Raw genomic sequence first — 27,541 nt, 5'->3', positions numbered from 1 at the left:
TGTATTGAGGCACCTCATAGTGCAGCATGCTCAATGGAAAAAGTTGAATTTTGTTTTTTAAAGTATTTTTATTCGACAAATTTTCAACATTTTCATAATATAAAAACAACCCCAAACAAACAAAAAATCTCCCAACACCCAGCAAGCAACAATAACCCTGCTCCTGAAAGTGCGTGATGAACAAATCCCAACAATTGTAGAACCCCTCCTTCAGCCCCAGGCTCAAACTTCACCTTTTCCCAGGGTCAAAAACTCCAGCAATCTCTCTCTCTCTCTCTCTCTCTCTCTCTCTCTCTCTCTCTCTCCTTCCTCCCCCCCTCCCCCCCGGCCAAGCCAAGGTAAAGGATGCAGAAGCTGACCTACACCCCAACAAGACCTGCCTACGAGCGATCAGCAAGGCGAAGGCTAAGACATCTGTCCTCACACCTGCCTGCAGCTCGGGCTGGTCCGACACCCCAAATATAGCTTCTAAGAGACCGGGCTCCACATCCATATATAAGACCTCGGGATTGTACTAAATACCGTCCTCCAAAACCTTTCCACCTTCTGGCAGGACCAGAACATATGAACATGGTTCATGGGGCTACTCCTATATTGCTCTCAGACATCCTCCACTCCCTTGAGCAGTACCTCACAACACAGTCCCTTTTCCAGCACCACCCCCAGCTCTTCCCTCACTGTACAGCTCTTCTGGGGCGTTTAAACTAATTTGGCAGTGGGAAGGGAAACTGATTTGTAGTCCAGGAAATTGCATTGCTGGAGTTCAGGAAGGTGAGGGTAGTGCAGTACTGAGGAAGGTACCAAGGTCACAAGAGTGGACCTGCAGGCATGAAGGTGGATTGAAATGTGTCTACGTCAATGCGAGAAGCATCAGGAATAAGGTTGGTGAGCTTGTAGCATGGATTGGTACCTGGGACTGCGATGTTGTGGCCATTAAGGAGACGTGGATAGAACAGGGGCAGGAATGGTTGTTGGAAGTTCCGGGGTTTAGATGTTTCAGTAAGATTAGGGAAGGTGGTAAAAGAGGTGGAGGGGTAGCGTTGTTAATCAAGGATAGTATAATGGCTGCAGAAAGGCAGTTTGAGGAGGATCTGTCTACTGAGGTACTGTGGGCTGAAGTTAGACAATAGGAAAGGAGCAGTCACTTTGTTAGGAGTTTTCTATAGGCCCCCAAACAGTAACTGAGATGTGGAGGAAAAGATTGCAATGCAGATTTTGGATAGGTGCGGTAGTCACAGGATAGTTGTCATGGGTGACTTTAACTTTCCAAATATTGGTTGGAACCACTATAATTCGAATAGTTTGGATGGGGCTGTTTTTATCCAGTGTGTGAGGAGGGTTTCCTCGCACAATATGTGGATCGACCGATAAAGAGGCAGGGTCACATTGGATTTGGTACTGGATAATGGGTAGTGAACCAGGCCAAGTGTTAGATTTGGTTGTGGGAGGGCACTTTGGAGATAGTGACCACAATTCGGTGACTTTCACTACAGCAATGGAGAGGGAAAGGAACATACGGCAGGGCAAGGTTTATAACTGGGGGGAGGGTAATTACGATGCGATTAAGCAAGAATTGGGGAGCATAAGATGGAAACAGGAACTGTCAGGGATAGGCACAATTGAGATGTGGAGCTTGTTCAAGGAGCAAATACTGCGTGTCCTTGATATGTATGTCCCTGTCAGGCAGGAGGAAATGGTCGAGTGAGGGAACCATGGTTTACAAAAGAGGTTGAATGTCTTGTCAAGAGGAAGAAGGAGGCTTATGTAAGATGAGAAAACAAGGTTCAGTTAGGGCACTTGAGGGATACAAGATACCTAGGAAGGAGCTCAAGAAAGGGCTTGGGAGAGCTAGGAGGGGGCATGAGAAGTCCTTGGCGGGTAGGATCAAGGAAAACCCCAAGGCTTTTTACACTTGTGTGAGGAATAAAAGAATGACCAAGGTGAAGTTGGGGCTGGTCAAGGACAGCAGTGGGAACGTGTGCATGGAGTCTGAAGATATAGAAGAGGCCCTAAATGAATACTTTTCTTCAGTGGTCACAAAGGAGAGGGGCCATGTTGTTGAGGAAGATAGTGCGATACAGGCTGGTAGGCTGGAGGAGGTAGATATTCGGAAGGAAGATGTTAGAAATTGAGAAACCCGAGGATAGATATGTCCCCTGGGCCTGATGGGATATATCTTAGGATTCTTTGGGAGGCAAGGGATGAGATTGCAGAGCCTTTGGCTTTGATTTTTATGTCCTCACTGTCTGCAGAAATAGTGCCAGAAGACTGGAGAGAGGCGAATGTTGTCCCCTTGTTCAAGAAAGGGAATAGGTATAAGCCTGGGAATTATAGGCCGGTGAGTCTCACTTTGGTCATAGGTAAATTATTAGAAAGGGTCCTGAGGGATAGGATTTATGATCATTTGGAAAGATACAGCTTAATCCAGGATAGTCAGCACGGATTTGTGAGGGGTAAGTGCTGCCTCACAAGTTTGAGTGTGTTCTTTGAGGAGGTAACTTACATAGATGAAGGTAGAGCAGTTGATGTCGTATACATGGATATGAGTAAGGCGTTTGATGAGGTGCCCCATGGTCGGCTCATGCAGAAAGCAAGGAGGCACGGCATAGAGGGAAATGAGAGGGATAAATAGACTGGAAGTTCAGCGACTTTTTCCTCGGGTGGATGTAGCTGTTGCAAGGGGGCATAACTATAAGGTTCATGGTGGAAGATATAGGAGGGATGTCAGAGGTAGGTTCTTTACTCAGAGAGTGGTTGGGGCGTGGAACGCACTCGCAGCAATGGTAGTGGAGTTGGACACTTTAGGAACTTTCAAGCGGGTATTGGATAGGCAGTTCGTATGGAGTGCACTAGAATGATTGGGAGTAGGTTGATTTGATCTTAGTTTCAGACTAGTTCGGCATAACATCGTGGGCCGAAGGGCATGTACTGTGCTGTACAATTCTGTATGTTCTACCTTAATCCACTCCATGGACACCCTATTCCCCTCCCCCCCCACCCCCCCTCAATGAGGAGGTCAGCACTATTTGGAAGGTTGGGAAAACCTTCCTTGCAAATTCCCGCACCTGCATATGCCAAAACCCAAAAAAGTTCAATTTTATTGTACTTTCCATAATGTCTGATTTGAAATTCTGTGGAATTTACATTGATACATTTTATAAATAAAGTATAATTTTCGGGTGGCACAGTGGTTGGTGCTGCTTCCTCACGGCACGAGGACCCGGGTTTGATCCTGGCCGCGGGCCATTGTCCGTGTGGAGTTTGCACATTCTCCCGTGTCTGTGTGGGTCTTGCCTCACAACCCAAAGATGTGCAGGGTAGATGGATTGGCCACAATAAATTGCCCCTTAATAACATAAAAGTATATTTTTGGAGAATAAAATTTACCTTCGAGCAAGCGTTGTTGAGCCACATTGTGAGCCTGATTACTCTTAAATTGGTTGCTAATGTAATTCTTCGCACACTCCGGATTGTTTAGCAAATTCTGTCCAATGCGGAATCACATCTAACATTAGACATTATCTTCTGAGTTTTGCGAAAGTGGACTTGTTGATCCCCTTCAGTACTCTTCGTGTTGCGAACAGTCGAAGGGACATGCTGTTTCATATGAACTGCCAGTTGTTGGCCTACGGTCCTGGCATCACACCAGCACTGGAATTCATATACTATATTGCTCATTTGTGTGGTCGATAGATCACCTTTGTGCCTTAATAGCAGCTTCCTGTTTGTGGAAAATGTGTTCTGACTGCATAATAGCAGTGCGAAACCGCTAGCTGCATTCGTTGCTCATATCTTTGACGTACCTTCCCCTTCCAGGATAATTTGATGTAGAATGGGTTATTTTGCAGATCAGAAAGTGGCAGTCTCAGGCCCATTTGTGAATTTGCACGATACACAATGATCAATGATCTGATCAGGGTCGCCATCCCGCAGGATTGCTTTGATGTACCCCATTTTCTTTCAAGATTGTATGGTGAGCCATTGGTGTGCATTAAAGTGTGAAGGAAATTCTTACATACAGCTGCAGATTCAAATATAGGAAATGTATCATCTACATATCGGAAATATGCAAGGGTAGGGATTTAGGGGTCATTCCATTGAAAATATGTTTCTCATGGAGCCAAGGAAAATGTGAATGAGCGCTGGGCTAAGAGGGATCCCATGGCAGCACCATTTATGCAGTAGCAACCTGAGTGATATTTCTACCAACAGGATGCTGCTCTCAAGCCAAAACAAATTCTACTTGCCAGACAAATGTGAGAATTTGGTTTGTGAATTTCAGTGCCGGGGCAATGGAAGGTACTTTGGTAGTCGTTGGGATGTACGACCTATCACATTGGCTGTTCACAACAGGCAGAGTTCCTTGCTTCACATCAGTTTTTTTCTTTTAGTGCTTGGCATGTTTGAATATTAAGGAAATAGTAACATTTCTTTTCCTTCACCTGTCTCTCAGAGTCTCGCATTAAATGATTGAACCAACTAACTTACGCCAGCGAGGGCCCATGGATTTTGAAGCACATTATGAACACCTGTGTGTTCTTCGTGATCTGGTTCCATTAAAAGCTGTGAAGGCAAACCTAAATCAAGGTGTTTTGGATATTGACGGTGATTGCATCAAGCCATCAGAGTGGGCACCGATTCTCAGCTCCATTAGCATTAACAAGAATTTAACTTTCCTTGCGGTAAGAAGTTACTACCAGCCTGGCCTTGGTGAAACAGGTAAGATACCTGACAAGTTTAAAATGGTTGGCCAAAGATTAATAATAATTAAGTAATAAAGATAAACATCTCTCTTCCCTATCAACCCCCTCATAATTTTATTTATTTATCTCATTATCTCTCTATTTATTTATAATTTAGAGTACCCAATTCATTATTTTTCCCAATTAAGGGCAATTTAGTGTGGCCAGTCCACCTACCTTGCACATCTTTGGGTTGTGGGGGGTGAGACCCACGCAAACACTGGGAGAATGTGCAAACTCCACACGGAGTGTGTCCCGGGGCTGGGATCGAACTTGGTCCTCAGTGCTATGAGGCAGCTGTGCTAACCACTGTGCTGACCCCCTCATAATTTTACCAATCTTTTTTGGCTCATCTTTCAGCTTTCCCTTTTCTGGAGAAATGATCCAAAACTTGCTGAGCCTCGCGCATAGTTATAACCCCTCAGTTCTGGCAGTGTCTTTGTACACCTTTTTTTCATCTATCCTAGTGCCTCTTATCCTTAATGTATCATGGAGACCTGAACTGACTACTTCAGTCTGTTCAAATCAAGATTCTGTGCAAGTTGAAAGTAATTTCTCTACTTTTCAGTTCACTTGTTTTGAAATGAACCCAGAGTTTTGTTTACAATTTTAATAGATTTGTTAACTGATATTGCTACCTTTAATGATTAACAAATATAACACAAGATCCCTTTGTTCCCTAACACATTCAGACTCTTATTTTCCAAAAAATATTTTGCCTTCTTATTCTTCCGACCAAAATGCACTACAGCTCACTTAGCTATATTGAAATTTACTTGCTCTGTTTGTTGTCATATAGGTACTAGAATTAGTATTAACAGAAACTTGTGGGTATACATATCAGGAATAGATTGACAGGCTGGATCTCTTCGCTCTTGAAAAAAGAAGATTGAGGGATGACATAATAGGGTGACATAAATTGTGGATGTCTTTGATAGAGTGGACACAGAGAAAATCTTTTTGCTTGTGAAGAAGAGCATAACTAGAGGCCATCAATATAAGCTCAGTCAGAGGGTTCCGGTGGCAGCATGTAGGAGGGAAGTTGCATGTTGGATGGCTCCTGCTCGAGGCGTGTTTTTTGGAGTTTAATGGCCAGTCCCAGATGTTAATTTTTTAACTAAATGAAATGAAAATCGCTTATTGTCACAAGTAGGCTTCAAATGAAGTTACTGTGAAAAGCCCCTAGTCGCCACATTCCGGCGCCTGTTTGGGTAGGTTGGTACGTGAATTGAACTATGCTGCTGGCCTGCCTTGGTCTGCTTTAAAAGCCAGCTCTTTAGCCCTGTGCTAAACCAGCCCCATGGTTGATGATCGAATGTAGGTGGATAATGTCGAAATATCAGAAGAAAGCCGCCGTGAAGAAGGGATGGAGTGAGGGTTCACTGTCGAGTGAAAGGGTCAGCCCGGGAGCTGGAAAGATGGCGGAGGCTGTGTCGCTGGGTGGGGCCGCACTACTTACAGAACAAAAGATGACCGAGGTGATGGCTTTGGTGTTGGAGAAGCAGTTTGCAAAACATATGGAGGTGTTGAGGAAGGAGATGACTGTGGCGTTAAAGGTGTTGGAGGAGGTAATTGCCTCGGTGAAGATGGCGGTGTCAAAGACATCGGCAGAGGTGCGGGAGCAGGGTGAGAAAATGAAGGGAGTGGAGGAGACTATGTCGCAGCACAGCAATCAGCTCACCTCTATGGGGGAAGAGCTGCAGAGGGTGGTCGAGGCCAACAAAGGGCTGCGATAAAAGTTGGAGGTCTTGGAAAATCGCTCAGAATTTGAGGATTGTGGGCCCACCTGAGGTAGTGGAGGGCCCAAGCCGATGGAGTACTTTTGCCAAGATGTTGGCAGAGCTGATGGGGGAGGGAGATGATCCCTCTCGGTATGAACGGGACCGGGCTCATTGGTCATTTGAGGCCTAAACCAAAGGTGAATGAGCAGCCAAGATCATTTATTTTCACAGGTACCACATGAAGGAAAAGGTCCTGAGTTGGGCGAAGCAGAAGCAGGAGGTGCAGTGGGCTGGAGCTGGGGTATGCATTTACTAGGACTTAATGGTGGAACTGGCGAGGAGGCGAGCGGCTATCGGCCGAGTAGAGACGGCACTATATAACAGTGGGTTGCGATTTGGTGTGGTGTATCCAGCGAAGTTGAGGGTGACCTACAACTCCAGAGACTTTGAGACGGTCGAGGCGACAAAGTCAATTCTAAAGATGGAAGGCTTGACAGAAGTGAGAAATGGGTCTGAAGATTGGTTGTGGAGTATGGGGAAGGCAGTTGGAAGAGTGTATTATATATTGTTCTGGTTTATATTTTTACTTCCTGCTGTTATAAAGTTTAAGTTTTGTTGTTGTCTTTTGTAGCGATGCTTTTTCTGAGATTTGTATGTTTGAATGGGACATGCTGGGGCGGGGGGATGTTTTTTCTGGAAGTTTTCCTGGGACTGGGCGGGAAGGAGGGGAGAGGGGCCTGGGCAAGGCCCAGGGCCACACTAGTAATCTTTAGTTAGTTAGTGAATGGAGGTGCAGGAGTCAAGGTTGGGCAGGTCGCAGCTGCGCTTGCTTGCCCAGTCGTTGACTGGACTTGTGGAGCAAATGGAAGGAATGGACCCTTGGAGGTTTTTGCACTTGGGGAGCAGGAATATTTGTTTTTCTTCTCTGTTCATAAGGTCTAATTGAGGGTAGATTTTGTTTGTAGTAGGGAAGGCGCTGTTGACTGGTGTTAAGGGATCGGAGTATTTGGCAATAGCAATTTCGGATCATACGTCGTATTAGGTGGATATTCTGTTGGAGAAAGGGCAATGCAGAGGCCAGGGTGGAAATTGGTTGTGGGGTTGCTGGCGGACATAGGTTGATAGATGAGATGTTGGAGGTGGACAGGAAGTATGCAGAGCACGTGGATCCAGTGCTTTTGGAAAGGAGGAAGGAGTGACAGGTGAGTTTTGATCGGTTCTCCACAAGGAAGGTGGTGCGACAATTGAGGCAGTCGAGGGGAGCAGTTTGAGTATGGGAAGAAGGTGGGACATGTGTGTTGGCAGGTCAACTTCAGAGGGAGGCGGCGGCGGCGAGGGAAATTGTTCAGGTGCACGATAGGACGGGGAAATTGGTGGTTCTCCGGACCAGATTAATAGGGTGTTCGAGTTTTACGATAAGTTGTAGAGGTCATAGTCGCTGGGGGGAGGATCGGGTGGTGCAGGAATTCCTGGATGGTTTGGGATACTGGAGGTGTGTGGGGGAGGGGGGGGGGGGGGGGGAGGAAGAGAGAGAGGGGGAAGAGAGAGAGGGAAAGCGAGCAGGGCTGGATGGGTTCCTGGTGTAGTACTATAAAAAATTTAGGGATAAGTTGGCGACCCTGATGATGGGGATGTTCGAGGAGGCAATAGGAAAGGGGGTGCTGCCACTGTCTTTGTGACGGGCCTCGATCTCCTTGCTGCTAAAGAAGGATAAGGACCCGCTAGAGTGTGGGTCATACAGGCCTACATCGCTATTGAATGCAGATGTGAAGATACTGCCGAAGGTGTTGACGGTTAGGTTGGAGGAAAGCCTCCCAAAGGTGATAGGGGTTTGTGAAAGGAAGGTAGATATTTTTGAATATTAGGAGGGTATTGAATGTAGTTATGGCATCGACTGAGGTGGTGGTTGCGTTGGATGCAGAAAAGATATTTGGCTGGGGAGAGTGGAAGTATTTGATGGCGGTGTCAGTGGTTTGGGAGTGGGCTGCGATTTGCGGAGTGGGTACAGGTATTGTATGGGGAGCCGAAGGAGAGTGTCCACACAAACAGTATGCATTTGGGGTATTTTGCTCTCCACCAGGGGAACCAGGCAGGGGTGTCCTATATCCCCTCTATTATATGCATTAGCGATCAAGCCTTTTGCCATTGGGCTGAGCAGTCTGGGGTGTGGAAGGGAATAGTGTGGGGGTTGGGGTGGAACGTAGAGTATCTTTATGCATGGATGATTTGTTATTGTATGCGTCAGAGCCTGTTCTGAGTATACCAGAGCCTGTTCTGAGTGTTTGGGTCCTTTTCTGGGTATAAGCTAAATTTGGACAAAAGTGAATACTTTGTGGTGTTGGGGGCTGTCATTCCTTTGGGCGGCGACCCACGTTAAATATCTGGGGGTGCAGGTGGACGGGACTAGGGGAGGGGGATGGGTTCCGTAGGTATAATTTTACTAGTTTGGTGGGGAGGGTGAAGGCGGACTTGGCAAGGTGGGATGGTCTTCCTCTGTCGCTGGCGGGTCGGGTGCATACGATTAAAAATTAATGTGATGGTGCTGTTTTTGTTTATATTTCAGTGCCTGCAAATCTTTTTATCCAAGGCGTTTTTCAAGGAGGTGGAAAAGATGATTACCTCGTTTGTTTGGGGGAGGGGGAAGGTGGCTAGGATTAGCAAGGTGCTTCTGCAGAGAGGACGGCAACCCGGGTTGGGCCTCCTGAATCTATTGTATTAGTACTAGGTGGCGAATTCTGAAAAGGTGAGGAGCTGGTTTGGAGGGGGGGGGGGGGGGGAGCGGCGGCAGCGGAGAACAGCAGCTAACCAGTGGGTTAGAATGGAGACAAGGGGTCGGGGTTGAGGGCGTTGGCAACAACGCTGCTCTCGATGGCCCCGGCTAAATATTCGGGGAGTCCGGTGGTGAATGCTGAAACAGTAAAGATCTGGACGCAGTTAAGGCAGCACTTTAAGTTGTGGGCGGGGTCAAGAGAGATGCTATAGGGGACCCATAGGTTTGAAACCAGCGAAGTGTTATGGGAGTTTTCGGAGGTGGGAGGAGCGGGCAGTTAGGTATTAAAGGATATGTTTCTGGGGGGGCTGTTTTGCGAGGCTGGAGGAGCTGGGGAGAAATATATGCTGGGGCAGGTGGAGGTATTTAGATATCTGCAGGTCCGAGATTTCACTAGGAAGGAGGTTCAGAGCTTCCTGATAGCGCGGGGCTCCACATTACTGGAGGAAGTGTTGACGGCAGGGGGAATGGAGAGGAGGGTGGTTCGTCAATCTATGGGGTGATTCTGGGGGAGGATAAGGTATCATTGGAGGGGATTAAAGCGAAGTGGGAGGAAGAGTTGGGGGAGGGTATGGAGAAAGGGCTGTGGTGTGAGCTTCCCCAGAGGGTGAAAGCCTCAACTTCGTACACAAGATTGGGACTGATACAGTTGAAGGTGGTATGTGAGGCACATCTCGCGAGGGCGAGGATGAGCCAACTCTTTGAGCCCCGCAAACCATGTTCACATGTTTTAGTCTTCTCCTAAACTAGAGGGGTATTGGAGGGAGGTCTTTAAGGTCATCTCGGAGCTGGTACATGTGAGTTTCAAACCAGGGCCCCATGAAGCCATATTCGGGGTGTCAGATCAGCCTGGGCTGGAGGTGGGTGTGGGGTGGATGTCTTGGCCTTAGCCTTGCTGATTTCCCGAAGGTGGCTCCTGCTGTGGTTGAGGTCAGCTTCTCTGCCCTGTACCTTGGAGTGGCGGGGGGGACCTGTTGGAATTTTTAACGCTCGAGAAGGTGAACTTTGAGCTGGTGGGAAGGATGCAAGGGTTCTATAATTCATGGATATTGTTTACCGTGCACTTTCAAGAATTGTATGCCATTGAACATTAGGGGGGAGTTAGAGGTATGGTTTATTGTTTACAATATATAGGAACGACAACGGACATCACGTGACAATCGCCAGGCAGGAATGTTCCCTTCCAGTTGGGGAATAGTTCAGCAGTCAAGAGCATTCGGCCTCTGATCTTCGGCTAAGCGTTCTCCAAAGCGGCCTTCAGGACGCGCAACAACGCAGAATTTGCGAGCAGAAACTGATAGCCAAGTTCCGCACACATGAGCACGGCCTCAACCGCTACCTTGGATTCATGTCGCAACATTCACCGTCCACCATCTAGCCTGGGCTTGTGAAATCCTACCAACTGTCCTGGCTAGAGACAATTCACACCTCTTTAAACCTGTGATTATTCCTCTCTCCAGTCACTCCGCCTGGACCTGTAAAGACTTAATTACCTGCAAGACTCGCATTCAAAGTATCATCTTACATCACTTACTTTGTCTGTATGTGTTTCTGGAACCCACCTCTTCATTCACCTGAGGAAGGAGCTGCGCTCCGAAAGCTAGTGATTCAGAACAAACCTGTTTGCACTTTAACCTGGTGTTGTAAGACTTCTTACTGTGTCCACCCCAGTACAACGCCGGCATCTCCCCATCAATGTATGGTATGACAGTGGATTTTTTTTCTTTCTTGTTTTGTATTGGGGAGGTTTGGGTTTGTATGTTGAAGGGGTTGTTGGTTGGGGGATTGCTATTGTATTTGTTATTGTTAGTTATCTTTTGTTGGGTGTATATTTGATGAACATGTGGAAAATGAGAATAAAAATATGTAAAAAAAATAAGCTAAGTCATGAATCAATTGGGGGAATTCATGAAACAGCGTTATGCAAGAGTGGTGGAAATGTTGAACTCTCTACCTCAGGTAATAGATAAAGCATTTAGTATAGATACATTTAGGAGAAATCAGGAAGCATTCGAGGGAGAAGGGAATAGATGATTACGATGGTGGATTTTGATGAGAAGATGGGTGGTGGCATAGTGGAGCATAAACACCAGCATAGACTCGTTGATCTGAATTGCTTGTTTCTGTGCTGCACATCCTCTGTAATCCTACATAAATACAGTGTTGACGTATTCAAGGAAAGACTACTTGAAGAATTGCCAAAATCAAATATTTTGAAGTTATGTAATGTAAAACTATAAATAAATGTACTGCAAAGTGAAAGTTGGTTTTGATACTAAGATTAAGGATGACAAAAACTATTCGGGATCATTACAGGCATCACTGAACACTGGGAATTACCATTGCTTCAGAAAAACGTGAAGTTAGTGCCCACTTTAAGAAAGGTGACAAAACAGACTTGTGCTACTGCGTGAAATACTTAAGGCGGATAGCATGAATGCTTTTGAAGGAAAGCTGGATTAATAAATGAAGGAGAATGAAGTAGCTAGTATGAGAGGAGGCTTGTATGGAATACCAATCATAGAATCTCTCCAGTGCAGAAGGAGGCCCATTGTGTCTGCACCGAACCTCCGAAAGAGCACTCGATCTCTGCCCACCTCCTGTACCCTCCTCCCCCACCTAACCTTTGGGCACTAAGAGGCAATTTAGCTTGGCCAATCCACCTAACCTGCACATTTTTGAACTGTGGGAAGAAACCGGAGCACCCGGAGGAAACCCATGCAGACATGGGGAGAACTTGCAAACTCCACACAGTCACCCAAGGCTGCAATCGAACCAGGGTCCCTGGCACTGTGCCAAGAACAGTTCGGCTGAATTCCCTGTTTTGTGGTAGTTAAAGAAAATGTAAAATAATGGGATTGAATATCAAAAATAAAATTACTACTCAAAAATAATCTCGTAAACAGATTTTAGGAGGTCCTGCATGATCAACTTTTGATGTTAGCCAGAAGATATGTAGCACTGAGGTTCTCGTATGACTTCAAAATATATTTTTATTAGGTTTCCCCCCATTTTTTTAACAAACTCAACAAATAACAGAAAAATTGGTGCAAAACAGGTACAGACAGAACAAGAGTTATTGCCAGCATAAATACAAACAAAACTGTACAGGATAGATTCGGAACAGGACAACTGAGGGACCAGAACCTCTAGCTTAAATGCCAGATCAGTGCAATAGCCAGTTAAGTGAGTGGGGGAAAGAGGGCAAGATCATATGAATGCAGATGGATAATAATACAGGTCGCACACCCCAAAGTATTGTGATTCAGACAAACAACTTGAGATGAATTAAATGAAATTGAATTGAAATTAGATGAATTTGCTTATGGAATGCCCAACAGAAGAATGTCAGCCAAAGGGGAGTCTATGAATTTAAGATTGGAATCCCATACTTTACAGAATGCACAGATTTAGATCGAAGAACAGATGCAAAAAATTCAATGGGGATGCATTCTATAATCGGCCTATGCCAGTTTCGGATAGAAGGATATTTGTCACTAATTCAGGAGCATAGGATATTCTTACAAGCGGCAATGGTCAGAATATTATTTAGTCTTTTTACATTAGAATCTGTGATTTTTTTTCTCATCAGGGTGACCCAGAATCAGAAATACAGGATTTGACTCCAGGCTCTAATAAAAATCCTCTCCAGTTCACTGACCAATACGATTGAATCTTGACACAGGCCCGTAGACGATGTATATAACGACTACTTGGCACTTTAGACATATCAGAGTTAATGCAGGATCAAATCTGTGTTGAAACCGAGGCGTAATATGAATGCGGTGTGGTATCTTGAACTGCATCTCCTTCACCTTATTACAAACCAAACTTTTACTGGCATGGTCCCATATGTAATACTGGTTTTCCTTATCAATCTTGATAGCTATGTCTTTTTCCCATGCCTGCAAGGCAGTCAGCGTGGTGATGCAGGCTCTGAAATTCAAAACATCAGAGAACTTGCTGGTCAATTGTTTAGGCTCCACAGAATTCAGGATTCTGTTTACTGGGGAAATTGAAGAGTCAAGACGCAAGGAAGTCTTGTTGAGGATAAAGTCTCCAGGCTGGAAGTACTTAAAAAAAATAATTGACTTGTGATGCCAAATTGTTGATACAGTTACACGAAGGATGACAGAGAAGCATCTCTGAACATGTTTCCCAGCCGACAAATGCCTCTATCCCTCCAGTTATTGAATCCATGGTCGATTAGCCCAGCTGGTAAGTCTCGACTGCCCTGGATGGGAGAGAGCGCAGATGTCATTTTGGATCATCCTTCTAATTGGCGGACCAGCGTCCAAGATTTAAGAGGTTATCACATTTAGCAGAGACTGCCTTAATATAATGATAAAACAACAAGACCCTTTAGAGGGAAAGCGGATTGCTCTGCTGCAATATCGAGCCACATCGAAGCCGGATCCATCCTAATCCAATCTCTGATGAATCTCAGATGAGAGGCCAGTTGATATAGCTTAATATTTGGGCGACCTAACCCCCAGCTCCTGGTAATTGGAGCTCAACAAACTTAAGGCGAGCTTTCTCTTTGTTCCAAATAAATGTAGTAATTGTTCTATTAATTTCTTTGACGTGTCTAGGCATTTGCAAGGCAATATGATCATTTTAATTAAGAAATCGGAATGTTGACCACTGAGCAAAATTGCATTTAATAGCTGCAATCAACTGGGTGTAGTTTGCCATATATAACTGTCGAAAGGAAGGGTTAATTGAAACTCCTAGATATTTCAATCCCACGTGGGACCATATAAAGGGGAAAATTAGCAAGGAGAGGTAGTGTATCCCCCAGCATCTCTCTCTTTCCCACCCCCACCCCTACCTCGGCATGGCCTCAGACTTAGTAAAGTCAATCTTAGAACCAGGAAAGGCATTAAAACTGTCCATCACTCCAATAATGGCAAGGATCAAAACACTGGCCAGCCCATTCAGTGCATGCTTCTGCAAAGCCTGCATCACATTCAGCAGCCTACCAATGTTATTACTCCCCTAATAAACTCAGTCTGGTCCTCCCGCACGATTGTCGGAAGGATGTTTTCAAACTTTTATGGGCAGCACGGTAGCACAAATAATTATCACTGTGGCTTATCAGCGCAGGGTCCCAGGTTCGATTCCCCGCTGCGTCACTGTCTGTGCGAAATCTGCACGTTCTCCTCGTGTCTGCGTGGGTTTCCATCGGGTGCTCCGGTTTCCTCCCACAGTCCAAAGACGTGCAGGTTAGGTGGCTTGGCCATGATAAATTGCCCTTGGTGACCAAAAAGGGTTAGGAGGGGTTATTGGGTTACGGGGATAGGGTGGAAGTGAGGGCTTAAGTGGGTCGGTGCAGACTCGATGGGCCGAATGGCCTCCTTCTGCACTGTACGTTCTATGTTTTTTTGCTCAGAACCTTAGATAACAATTTTGAGTCAACATTCAGAACAGATATTGGGTTAGAGGAGGCATGCACCTCTGAGTCCTTACCCGCCTTGAGAATCAAATAGATATTAGCCTGATGTAGGGTTGGTGGCAACATCCCTGACTCAAAAGAATGACGATACATACCCATCAATAGGTCTAACAACAAACAATTAAACCCTTGGTAAAACTCACACCCAAAGCCATCCAGTGCCGGCGCTTTACCTGGCTGAAGCTTCTTAATGGCTACTGATATCTCCTCCTTGGAAACAGGAATATTAAGAGCCCTGCGAAGGTTTCAGGAGCTTCAAGGAAGAAAATAAATGCTTCATACAAGCCAACTCTTCACCAGATTGCCCAGACTTGTATAATTCTGCACAGAATTCCCGAAAAGCACCATTTATTTCCTCTGTCTTCATAACTCTTTTCCCTCTTGCAAGCAGCACTGAGGGTATCGCCCTGGAGTCAGTTTTTTCTTTGTCAAGCAGACCAAGTATTTGCTTGGTTATTCCCAAAGTCATGCAACTTCATCCTTGCAGACCTGAAGCTTTTCTCAGCCTGCTGAGTTGATGATGCGTCCTGAGCCACCCTTGCCACACCAAACTCCTTCGACAATTGTTTATTGGGAGGTGTCTTATAACTCTCCTCTGTTGCTCGTTCTGGGTGAGTGTGTTTTACACTCAATTGGCTCTGTTTTATTCCTAAGCTCTAGAGTCGCCAGGTATCCTTATGATACCGCCACAAGATTCAAGTTCAGATCAATGACTCAATACACTAGTTAGTAAGTTCAAACAAGAACAAGGTTCTTCACCCAAAGGGTTGTGAATCTATGGAATTCCTTGCCCAGTGAAGCAGTTGAGGCTCCTTCATTACATGTTTTTAAGGTAAAGATAGATAGTTTTTTGAAGAATAAAGGGATTAAGGGTTATGATGTTCGGGCCGGAAAGTGGAGCTGAGTCCGCAAAAGATCAGCCATGATCTCATTGAATGGCGGAGCAGGCTCGAGGGGCCAGATGGCCTACTCCTGCTCCTAGTTCTTATGTTCTTATGTAAGGCACGTTTATTATTACAGTTATTTGCTACTCATGCATATAAACTAAGACTAAACTGTTCCTACCACTACTTAGGCCAATACTTATCTGAAATAAGGGAACTGCCGGATCAGGGAACAATGGCCTCTTGCTTTGTCCTGGATCCGCAATCTTCCAGTTGGTGTGGACTAAAGGGGTCAGGAGTGTCTACTCTCGTAGCATGCGTTGTATGACACTTACTTGTCGGTGTAGCAATTGGCCAGGCCTCTCCTTCTACGTTCACGGTCCTGGAGAGCTGCTGCAAAGGTGTTCTACTGGGAGGGCTGGCTAAGAGTGGAGGGCTGGCTGAGAGAGCCTGGCTAAGAGAGAGAGCTGGGGTCGGGGTCTCTGTCTTATACTGTTTTGGTTTTCGCACCCATCTGGGCGGACTCTCTATAAAATTGCAATCGATTGGGTCTCTTCCCAATCGATTGATTTGAATTTCCCCAATAACGGGGCTGTTCCTCGATCACTGGGCGGTTCTTTCCACCTTATTTGTGTCCTTTTGTTTCAGACTCCACTGGCGCCGGGATGTTTGGCCTGCTATAGAATGTTTCAATCTCTTCTAATTGTTGTGTCCATTGTGCCTGGGAATCACCGGGAATCGCTCAGTTAATATGTGCAGCTTGTTAGTTTCTGTGCTGTCTGGTTTCTTCACAGACAGAATCCACAGAGAGGTTCTGCAACCTGCTTGCCTCTCTGTCATTGTCCAATTTTCCCTGCATGCAACTCAACGTTCCATTTTATGTCGGGAAGTGGCCAGCTTCGGTGGCTACACCTCCAACCTCGCTAAACAGCCCTTCAGTCTCAGCTGGCTCTCCAACACCTTGCGTTTTTATTACAAAACAACAAAGAACAAAGAAAAGTACAGCACAGGAACAGGCCCTTCGGCCCTCCAAGCCTGCGCCGACCATGCTGCCTGTCCATACTAAAATCTTCTACACTTCCGGGGTCCATATCCCTCTATTCCCATCCTATTCATGTATTTGTCAAGGTGCCCCTTAAATGTCACGATCGTCCCTGCCTCCACCACCTCGTCCGGCAGCGGGTTCCAGGCACCCACTATCTTCTGTGTAAAAAAAAAACTTGCCTTGTAAATCCCCTTAAACCTGCCCCTCGCACCTTAAACCTATGCCCCCTAGTAATTGACCCCTCTATCCTGGGAAAAAGTCTCTGACTATCCACTCTGTCTATGTCCCTCATAATTTTGTAGACTTCTGTCAGGTCGCTCTTCAACCTCTGTTGTTCCAGTGAGAACAAACCGAGTTTATTCAACCTCTCATCTTAGCTAATGCCTTCATACCATGCAACATCCTGGTAAATCTCTTCTGCACCCTCTCTAAAGCCTCCAGATCCTTCTGGCGACCAGAATTGAACACTATACTCCAAGTGTGGCCTAACTAAGTTTCTATACAGCTGCAACGTGACTTGCCAATTTTTATACTCAATGCCCCGGCCAATGAAGCCAAGCATGCCGTATGCCTTCTTGACTACCTTCTCCACCTGTGTTGCCCCTTTCTGTGACCTTTGGACCTGTAAACCTAGATCTCTCTGACTGTCAATACTCTTGAGGGTTTTACCATTCACTGTATATTCCCTACCTGTATTAGACCTTCCAAAATGCATTATCTCATATTTGTCCAAATTAAATTCCATCTGCTATCTCTCTGCCCAAGGCTCCAAACAATCTAAATCCTGCTGTATCCTCTGACAGTCCTCATCGCTATCTGCGATTCCACCAGCCTTTATGTCGTCCGCAAACTTACTAATCAGACCAGTTACATTTTCCTCCAAATCATTTATATATACTACGAACAGCAAAGGTCCCAGCTCTGATCCCTGGGGAACACCACTAGTCATAGCCCTCCAATTAGAAAAACACCCTTTCATTGCTACTCTCTGCCTTCTATGACCTAGCCAGTTCTGTATCCATCTTGCCACCTCACCTCTGATCCTGTGTGACTTCATATTTTGTACCAGTCTGCCATGAGGGACCTTGTCAAAGGCCTTACTGAAGTCCATATAGACAACATCCACTGCCATATCTGCATCACCCATCTTTGTGACTTCCTCAAAAAACTCTTATCGAGTTAGTGAAACACGACCTCTCCTTCACAAAACCGTGCTGCCTCTCGCAAATTCTCTCCAGTAATTCCCCTATCACTGACGTAAGGCTCACCAGCCTGTAGTTCCCTGGATTATCCTTGCTACCCTTCTTAAACAAAGGAACAACATTGGCTATTCTCCAGTCCTCCGGGACATCACCTGAAAATGGTGAAGATCCAAAGATTTCTGTCAAGGCCTCAGCAATTTCCTCTCTTGCCTCCTTCCGTATTCTGGGGTAGATCCCATCAGGTCCTGGGGTCTTATCCACCGTAATATTTTTCAAGACACCCTACACCTTGTCTTTTAGGATCTCAATGTGACCCAGGCTATCTACACACTCTTCTCCAAACTCAACATCCACCAATGCCTTCTCTTTAGTGAATTAGCCGCGAAAGAAATAATCAACCCCGAGCATAAGTCTTAAATGTCTTCCACAAAATGGGAAATACCTGGGGCCGACTTGACTGAGAGGAAGAACTCAAACTCTAATTTTAAAGTGTGTATTTAATAACGTATCTCTTATCAGGGAGGCATTAAGCCTCCACCTTCTCGATTGAGGCGTGGGGGTCGATTGTAGTATGACATTGATGTCGGGCTGAAAAAAACAGGAAAGGCTCTACTCCTGGGGTGTAAAGTTCTCCAAACGTCCACATAACCCACCTCCTCACAAGCTGACGCCTATGCCCTAGCCTGCAGCATTATGGTGTTCTTAGTGGCAGGAAACGTTCTACCAGGAGTGTTCATATCGCAGTTAGTCAGCAATGGGCGTGTGCCATTGCCCCTTCCAACCCGCTTTACACTAGAGGCAGCAGATTATCTCCAAACAGTTCCTTTCATAGATGGAAGACCTGTTTGTACCAAAGTAGGATAGATTCCACAATACAGGAACCCGCCCATAATAACAAAAAACAAACAAAAGAATCACGACGGCAATAAATCTAAGGGGGACATTCCTCTTTAAGACTGAGGACCCGTAGGATTAACCCCATGGATGTTACCCATACTATCGTTACCAAATGGATACCTTCTCCAGAACAAGGTGAAGAAAAGAAAGGCCAACAAGAGAATGGGAATTGAATACCCCTCCCAAATTTTAGACCCACCCGTGAAGATCTATATCCACCACCACCCATCTTTTGGCCAGGGCACCACCCAGTCCTGCTGTGATTAGCACTGATGACAGAAGATAATAAGCACACGGCATATGTACCATGACTAAGATGAGATAATATGAGTCCTTGAAATATTCCAGGAGAAATCAGTGCACATATAATAGCAATTCCCTTTAACAGGATGAAAAACAATAAATTAGACAACAATACTATGATAGGGAAAAAGTCTGGATTACAGAATTTACAGTGCAGAAGGAAGCCATTCGGCCCATCGAATCTGCACCGGCTCCCGGAAAGAGCACCCTACCCAAGATCAACACCTCTACCCTATCTCTATAACCCAGTAACCCCACCCAACACTAAGGGCAATTTTGGACACTAAGGGCAATTTATCATGGCCAATCCACCTAACCTGCACATCTTTGGACTGTGGGAGGAAACCGGAGCACCCGGAGGAAACCCACGCACACACTGGGAGGATGTGCAGACTCCGCACAGACAGTGACCCAAGCCGGAATCGAGCCTGGGACCCTGGAGCTGTGAAGCAATTGTGCTATCCACAATGCTACCGTACCGTACTAGAGCTGCAAACCATCCAAACCATATCAGGACCGGATGGGATCTATCCCAGGTTACTGAGGGAAGCGAGGGTCGAAATAGCTGGGGCCTTAACAAATATCTTTGCAGCATCCTTGAGCATGGGTGAGGTCCCGGAGGACTGGAGAATTGCTAATGTTGTCCCTTTGTTTAAGAAGGGTAGCAGGAATAATCCTGTGAGCTTGACGTCAGTGGTAGGCAAACTGTTGGAGGGATAGGATCTATTCACATCTGGAAGAAAATAGACTTATCAGTGATAGGCAGCATGGTTTTGTGCAGGGAAGGTCATGTCTTACAAACCTAATTCTTTGAGGAAGTGACAAAGTTAATTGATGAGGGAAGGGCTGTAGATGTCGTATACATGGACTTTAGTAAGGCGTTTGATAAGGTTTCCCATGGCAGGTTGGTGGAAAAAGTGAAGTCGTATGGGTTCAGGGTGTACTAGCTAGATGGATAAAGAACTGGCTGGGCAACAGGAGACAGAGAGTAGTGGTGGAAGGGAGTGTCTCAAAATGGAGAAGGGTGACTAGTGGTGTTCCACAGGGATCCGTGCGCGGACCACTGTTGTTTGTGATCTACATAAATGAGCTGGAGGAAGGTATAGGTGGTCTGATTAGCAAGTTTGCAGATGATACTAAGATTGGTGGAGTTGCAGATAGCGAGGAGGACTGTCAGAGAATACAACAAAATATAGATAGATTGGAGAGTTGGGCAGAGAAATGGCAGATGGAGTTCAATCCAGGCAAATGCGAGGTGATGCATTTTGGAAGATCAAATTCAAGAGCGGACTATATGGTCAATGGAAGGGTCTTGGGGAAAATTGATGTGCAGAGAGATCTGGGAGTTCAGGTCCATTGTACCCTGAAGGTGGCAACGCAGGTTGATAGAGTGGTCAAGAAGGCATACAGCATGCTTGCCTTCATCAGACGGGGTATTGAGTACAAGAGTTGGCAGGTCATGTTACAGTTGTATAGGACTTTGGTTCGGCCACATTTGGAATACTGCGTGGAGTTCTGGTCGCCACATTACCAGAAGGATGTGGATGCCTTGGAGAGGGTGCAGATGAGGTTCACCAGGATGTTGCCTGGTATGGAGGGTGCTAGCTATGAAGAAAGGTTGAGTAGATTAGGATTGTTTTCGTTGGAAAGACGGAGGTTGAGGGGGGACCTGATTGAGGTCTACAAAATTATGAGAGGTATGGACAGGGTGGACAGCAACAAGCTTTTCCCAAGAGTGGGGGTGTCAATTACAAGGGGTCACGATTTCAAGGTTAGAGGGGGAAAGTTTAAGGGAGATGTGCGTGGAAAGTTTTTTACGCAGAGGGTGGTGGGTGCCTGGAACGCTTTACCAGCGGAGGTGGTAGAGGTGGGCATGATAGCATTATTTAAGAAGCATCTAGACAGGTATATGAATGGGCGGGAACAGAGGGAAGTAGACCTTGGAAAATAGGAGACAGGTTTAGATAAAGGATCTGGAACGGCGCAGGCTGGGAGGGCCGAAGGGCCTGTTCCTGTGCTGTAATTTTCTTTGTTCTTTGTTCTTTACCCTCATGGATTCAGCGAGTGCCAAGGCATTAGTCTGGTTATCGAATGACTTGATGGCGTTATCTGATATAATTTTCAAGATTAGCATAGCATTATTCACTTAAGCAGCAATGAGTTGTTTTTGAGCTTCATCGAAGCCCAGGCCTTAGACTGTGTTGCTGCCGAAAAGCCCTGGAAGAAGGAAATCCTCACTCCCTCATGGAGCCAGTTCGTCTCCAGGACTTGCTGATCTTTAAGGTTGTGGAAGTGAATGATTAAGTGCCTGGGATGAAAACCATCCCTTGGCCTCAAGGGTGCAATACAATGCACCCTTTCTAATTTTAAACGCCCAGCCTTCTTAACCAGCTTGAAAAAATGTAGCAGCCAGGCCTCGAAGAATAGGGGCCTTACCCACCAATACCTTCTGGCAGATCGGCGTTTCAGATATTCTCAACCAGTTTTCCAAGGATTGAATTCTTGCCTCCGCAGAGAAAGTGTCATGTTCAACATGCAGAACTGTCTCTTCTGTATCATAAAGGCTCTAATGGTGCTTTCCAACTTGGCCTCATGAGCACATAGATTTTGGGTCAACATACCAAACCTTTGGTCAATCACTTGGATAATGTTGGCAATCATAATTTTCACCACTCCTAGGAGTGCCCGGGTTTGAGAGTCCTCCCAAGGATCAGGCCGCCATATTGAAAGGGCGGCTCCACCCCAGCTGAATCTGGCTGACCACTTTGATGGATTCCATGATGTTTTTTGGCATAGTCTTACCAGTACTAATCCCAAAGTCTTCCAACGACATAACAACAAATATTAATTCGAGGATTAGATAGGTAAATGTTGGACAATCAGGATAATTGATGGATTATGAGTGAAGCCAGAGCCTGCCGAAAAGCAACATGCTCTCATCATGTGGTCCTCCTTCTATGACGCTTGACGAAATTCTCTGTGAAAGGCTTGAAGATCGTGGGTTAAAGTTCCATTACAGGATTTAACCATGGAGGGTAGACTCTTCTAGTTCAGGAAATCTGATGGGTAAAAGGAGACTGAAAGGATCCGATTCATGAACTAATTGTATTTACAGAGCTGGTTGTAGGCAAATTACATGTATTATATGTTTTAGGATTCTTTTTTTTTCTTATTTTCTAAAGGGAGTGAAAGATATAAACAGCACTTCAGAAAACGCACACCAGCTATCCGGTCAAAAGACTTTACAATTCAATTCTGCAAGTCGATTAGAGATTGTCTAAGTGTTTCCACTGGTCTAAAAACTTTGGAGTTACAAGGATTACCTTTGAGGCACAGAGATCTTATAGTATTAACAAAGGTGAGAAAACATTAACTGCAAGGCTACATTGCCATGGAAAAACATATCAGCAACATCTGTTAATTACCTGTTGCAGTCTGTTCAAGAGCATTCTTGACATAAATGATATAGTTGCTACCTTGATCATAGAATGCTAAAAACTTACAACACAGAAATAAACCATTTGGCCTAGTGTGGCTTTGTCCGGCGCCTGTTTGGGTACACAAAGTGAGAATTCAGAATGTCCTATTCACCGAACAAGCATGTCTTTTGGGACTTGTGGGAGGAAACCGGAGCACCTGAAGGAAACCCATGCAGACACTTGGAGAACGTGCAGACTCCGCACAGACATTGACCCAAGCTGGGAATCGAACCCGCGTTCCTGGCACTGTGAAGCAACCACTGTGCTACCACGTTGTCCATATAATTATATAATGAATGATTACAGAGCAGCTCTAATTGAATGCCTGTGACTTTTACTGCTCAGGCGTATGTATGAATAATAGTCATTTGAGTTAGATGCTAAAGTGTACCTATGGAGTTATGCTCCTGCCAGTCGTCTATGGAAGGTATTTTAGGCCCATCTTTTGACAGGTTGGAGGATGGGGTGAAAATTGATAAAAATGTGAAATGGTTTGGGGACAGCCAAATAACCCTGTCCTTTTGCGTAAGCTCATTAATTTTAAATATTTAAATAAAGCCACTTTCCTCACATTTTGAGAGCAGTTTGAATTTAACGGCTGTGGTTAGGTTCACAATGGCACAGGCTTTCTTGCCTGGCCAGTGGCTGCTGGGTAGGAATAAATTAAAAACGCTAATGAGGTCTTGCCGCTAAACATCGCGGAATGTCCTCCTTCCCAGCTCTTGCTTCGTCCCTTCCTCCCTGCTTCCCTTGATCATACTGGGGCCAAAGTCTTCATTCAGGAAATTATCCAACTAAATTAATTAAATTGAAATTTAATAACTTGGCTTATCAAATGGTAACTGGTAGTTGATACAAATGAGGCAATTAATCAATATAAATACCTCTCAAACTTAAGTCTCAACCGCAGAATGTTAATGTACTTTTCATACAATATCCATCTATAATTGCTTTTTGATATATTAATTGTAAATGTCATGTGCAAATCTTTAGGGTTTATCCAGGACAAAAACACTACAGAACCTTTCATTAGCTTATTGTCCAATAGGAGATGATGGACTGAAAAGTAAGTTACTATTTCTATCAGATTTTTTTACGATTTGGTAGCTCATAATGTTAAGTATTCACATTTTGTAAAATCTAAATTTTCTTTAGTCGTTTGCGAGAGTGTGAAGAACTCGGCAACCATCAAAACAGTTAACTTCACGGGTTGTAACTTAACATGGCGTGGAGCAGAGCACATGACCAACATTATTAAGGCAGGTTTTTATGACTGTTCCTTCAGAGATGCCTTTTAAACAGTTTTAAATCACAAAGCATTCAACGCAAAAGTTTGGCTTGCATGGCAATTACAAACTAATTTAATACTATAAAGGTTATGTGCTTTTTTTATACAGCATCAAGCAACAAAAAGACATAGTCAAGTCTGGGCAGAGAGTCTTCGTTACAGGCGTCCTGATCTAGATTGTATGACTGGTTTGCGTCGCATTACCATGAATTGTAATACATTGATTGGTGATATTGGAGCTGCTGCCTTTGCAGATGCCCTCAAAGATGACCTTTGGCTCAAAGGTATGTTGAGCTGAAAGAATTATTGCTGTTTTTGTTATACAGATGAATTTTAAATATAAAGGTATGAACTTCTTTTGGGTTTGAAAATAAACTTTATGGAGGATAAACATACTCCTGTTTACTCCGATCCAGTGTCACTGATTGCTCAGTTGGTTTTGAAATGTACCCATGGTATCCCAATAGACCAGTGGGAGGAATAATGCAGATTAGGAAATTCCCAGAATTGACCTTTTAGCCTGCCGGATTTGCTAATCTTAGCTAGTTTGAAGTTGAGTCATCAACGACTGAAAAAGTGGGAAAATTGGCTGTGTTCCAGCTTCTGATTCCTAACTTGGCTATGTTGATATAAAATGGATATGGGATTTGGCTTACAAACACAAAAAATGAACTGGTCCTCAGTTGGCAATTTAGCAAGAAAACAAAATGACCTGTTTTGCTATGTTACCCTGTTTTCATTGAATAGAAGCTCCAAATGTTTAAATTGATTTCCAACCTGTGCTACTCTTATTCCTAATCTTTCTTTGTTGACAGGGCAGAGAAAGTTTATGTTTATCCTTGAATCAGTCCAGGGTGGTAGCATTCAGAGCAAGGACAGCAAAGTAAGAGATGCAACAGCAGCCCTATAGCAGACCATTAATAAATCAAATGCTATGAGTATGATGATACAGAACAGATGTGTATTAAAGGGAATCCTTTTCCAAGTAAATCCTTTGCCAGAAAATAGTTATACATGTAGGGCTTCTGTGTGGAGTCTGGAAGTTATAATAGTTTTCAATTTCTAATTCTGAATAGTTCTCATATTTCAAGGTTCACGCCACCCCCATTCCCCCACTAATGGGGGAAATCAGGGTTTGAATTGTAACCTTGCTCTTGAGCACTAATTGCATAGAAGTACTGGTAGAGGCTTGCCTACTACTCAACCTACTGCTAGCATGTGGCCCAAGGGAATTTAAAAGGAGAAAAGATTTGCGATCCAGGGAAGCTGAAAAATGCACCAGTGAATATGATTGAACAACCTGTAAAACAATACATCAATTAGTATCTGCGGAGAGAATAGGTAATTTAATGTTAAAAATCAGATTAGCCACCAAAGCTGGAAATATAGCAGCTAAGCAGAATATATAACGGAATGGAACCAAAGGAAATAGAAACGAAATGTAGACACAAGTTCTCTCGTCTGCACACACAAAGCAGACTGATCTGTTAAGTTTTTAAATGGGGCAATAGTTAAATGGCTGAAGTGATATAAACATCGAAAATATAAAAAATGAGATATCTTAAAGATATTTATGAGATATAGAATGTACAAGTTGAGATGGGCTCCAACAGCTCAGGTGAAGAATATAACCAAAGGCAACATTGTTTTCCAATGGATGATACTCATCCCGAGCACCAACCTAATGCCAATACACATGCCACCCAAAAGTAGAAGAGATAATGTCACGGCTGTACTGGCATAATAATAATGTGACTCTTAAATATGTATCTTTTTGAAGACTACATTTTTTTAAAAAAAGTCCAAAGATGTGCAGGTTAGGTGGATTGGCCATGATAAATTGCCCTTAGTGTCCAAAATTGCCCTTGGTGTTGGGTGGGGTTACTGGGTTGTGGGGATAGGGTGGAGGTGTTAACCTTGGGTAGGGTGCTCTTTCCAGGAGCCGGTGCAGACTCGATAGGCCGAATGGCCTCCTTCTGCACTGTAAATTCTATGTAAATCTATGTAAATCAAGATGGCTCCTGAGAAATTACCTTATTGCTGAAAGATGACAAATGTACCTCTTATATCTACTCAATGTTTATCCGACCAGGAGATAAACAAAACTCCACTGACAGTTTTCGAAATAAAAATGCAAATTTGCTTTCTTAAGAAATGAAAAGTTTTAATGTACTGACACCACGGGTAGAGAAGCCCATCAGCCGAATGGGATTATCTCAATACCTAATTTGGACTATGACCCGATACTGACATGATGTCACATGATTCCATGACCAACTTGCTCCCTGTTAACAGATCTTAAAAATCTCAAACTGACTTCACAGAGCGTCACCTTCACCAAGTCACATCTTCGTTGATCGAAGATGACAAGCAAAGTCATTTGACTGCTGTTAGCAACCAGGCTGTTGAACAAGCTCCTGTTCCAGTTTTTAGACCTACTTGTAGGATTTCTTATTTTCAAATAAGAGACGGGGTCCGGTGATAGTTTGAGATTTAGTTTATTGCAAAATTTAGTACAGTTTCAAATCTAAACTAGAGAAACAAAAGGCCCAGAGGGGCAAAAGAAAGAAAACAATGGAAAGAGAACAAAGAAGAGAGCGAGCACACGAGCACCACGGGGTTTATACCTCCATGTTTTGGGACTGCTCCCTCTTTTCCCCCTATTGGTTGACAAGTTTTGAATTGTGACTTCTGAATGGTGTTCCATACCAGCACTCACTCTTGTATCTAACTTACTGGCTGTTCTTACAATGTTACATTGTCACATCTGTAGTCTGGATTCTGAAGAGCTGATGTGTTCCCACAGTATACTTTCCCACAGTTACAGCATTTTCAAAACTTGGTTTTAATATTTCCCCTCGCTACTCGAGAAACCAGCCTCCAGCAGATCAACTTGAGGAGCCATCACAGCTATCTCTGCAAATTCAAAGCCTTCACTTCAGATAATGTAACAACATAACTATGAAACATCAGGCCTTCCCCCAAAAAGGAACTGAATTAAATTTAATTTTTATAATTACTGATTTTATTTTCATAATTTATTTGTGTATGTAAGTGTCAGTAAGGTGCCATCATTTTATGAACCTCCAGAGCAAAGGGTTTGGAAAATAAACTACCCTTGCCCTTTTCAAATATAAAAGTTTGCTGCTGAGTTACTTAAAACTGACTTGAGGGGACTTCCGGTTGCGGCTATGTGGAGCTAAGCCGCACGTTCGGCAGCTCCCGCTATTTAGGGACTTTTGGGCCGTTTCGAGGGCCCCAAACTGCGCTGTTTTTATGCATCCCGGTGGGGGAAGGTGCCTGGAAGAACTTGCCCCACACGATATGGTGCTCACCCGGAGTGGGACGAAGAAAAAGGCTGCAGCAACTCCTCAAACAAAATGGGGGAAGGAAAACAAAATGGCGGCCGGTGCAACACCCGAGGACTGGTGGAAGTGGGCGCAGGAGCAACAGGCCTCGCTCCTATGTTGTTTTGCTGAGCTGAAGGCTGAGCTGCTGGACTCCATGAATGCAACTACGAACAAGCTGCTTGGGGCCCAGGCGGCCCAGGAGGAGTCTATTCGGGAGTTGCAGCAGCAGGCCGTTGAAAGGGAGGAGGAGGCTGTGGTCCTCGTGGGGAAAGTGGAGTTGCACGAGGCACTTCATAAAAAGTGGCAGGACTGCTTGGAGGAGCTGGACGTTCGCACGAGGCAAAAGAATCTGAGGATCCTGGGCCTGGCGGAGGGGCTGGAGGGGTCGGATCTCCCGGCGTATGT

The 27,541-nt window shown here is 44.7% G+C and overlaps 1 protein-coding gene across 10 annotated transcripts in view; it reads left to right on the top strand.

Annotated features, from left to right (window-relative positions):
* cep78 (centrosomal protein 78) overlaps positions 1-27,541 on the top strand; it is a 160,618-nt gene that overhangs the window by 23,044 nt on the left and 110,033 nt on the right. For 8 of the 10 annotated variants that reach the window (XR_005461600.1, XM_038804906.1, XM_038804904.1 and 5 more), the window contains 5 exons: positions 4,454-4,719; positions 22,202-22,377; positions 23,492-23,564; positions 23,654-23,757; positions 23,896-24,070. Coding sequence is in view for 9 of the 10 variants with exons in the window: in XM_038804906.1 (XP_038660834.1) it covers positions 4,467-4,719; positions 22,202-22,377; positions 23,492-23,564; positions 23,654-23,757; positions 23,896-24,070 (781 nt within the window). In the remaining variant the exon portion in view is untranslated. Of the gene's footprint in view, positions 1-4,453; positions 4,720-22,201; positions 22,378-23,491; positions 23,565-23,653; positions 23,758-23,895; positions 24,071-27,541 lie in introns of those variants that run through there. The other 2 variants (XM_038804910.1, XM_038804912.1) reach the window with 2 other exon arrangements.

This window comes from Scyliorhinus canicula, chromosome 8 (genome assembly GCF_902713615.1).
Source record: "Scyliorhinus canicula chromosome 8, sScyCan1.1, whole genome shotgun sequence".
Taxonomy (NCBI): domain Eukaryota; kingdom Metazoa; phylum Chordata; class Chondrichthyes; order Carcharhiniformes; family Scyliorhinidae; genus Scyliorhinus; species Scyliorhinus canicula.
This window is presented reverse-complemented; position numbering and strand designations above follow the sequence as displayed.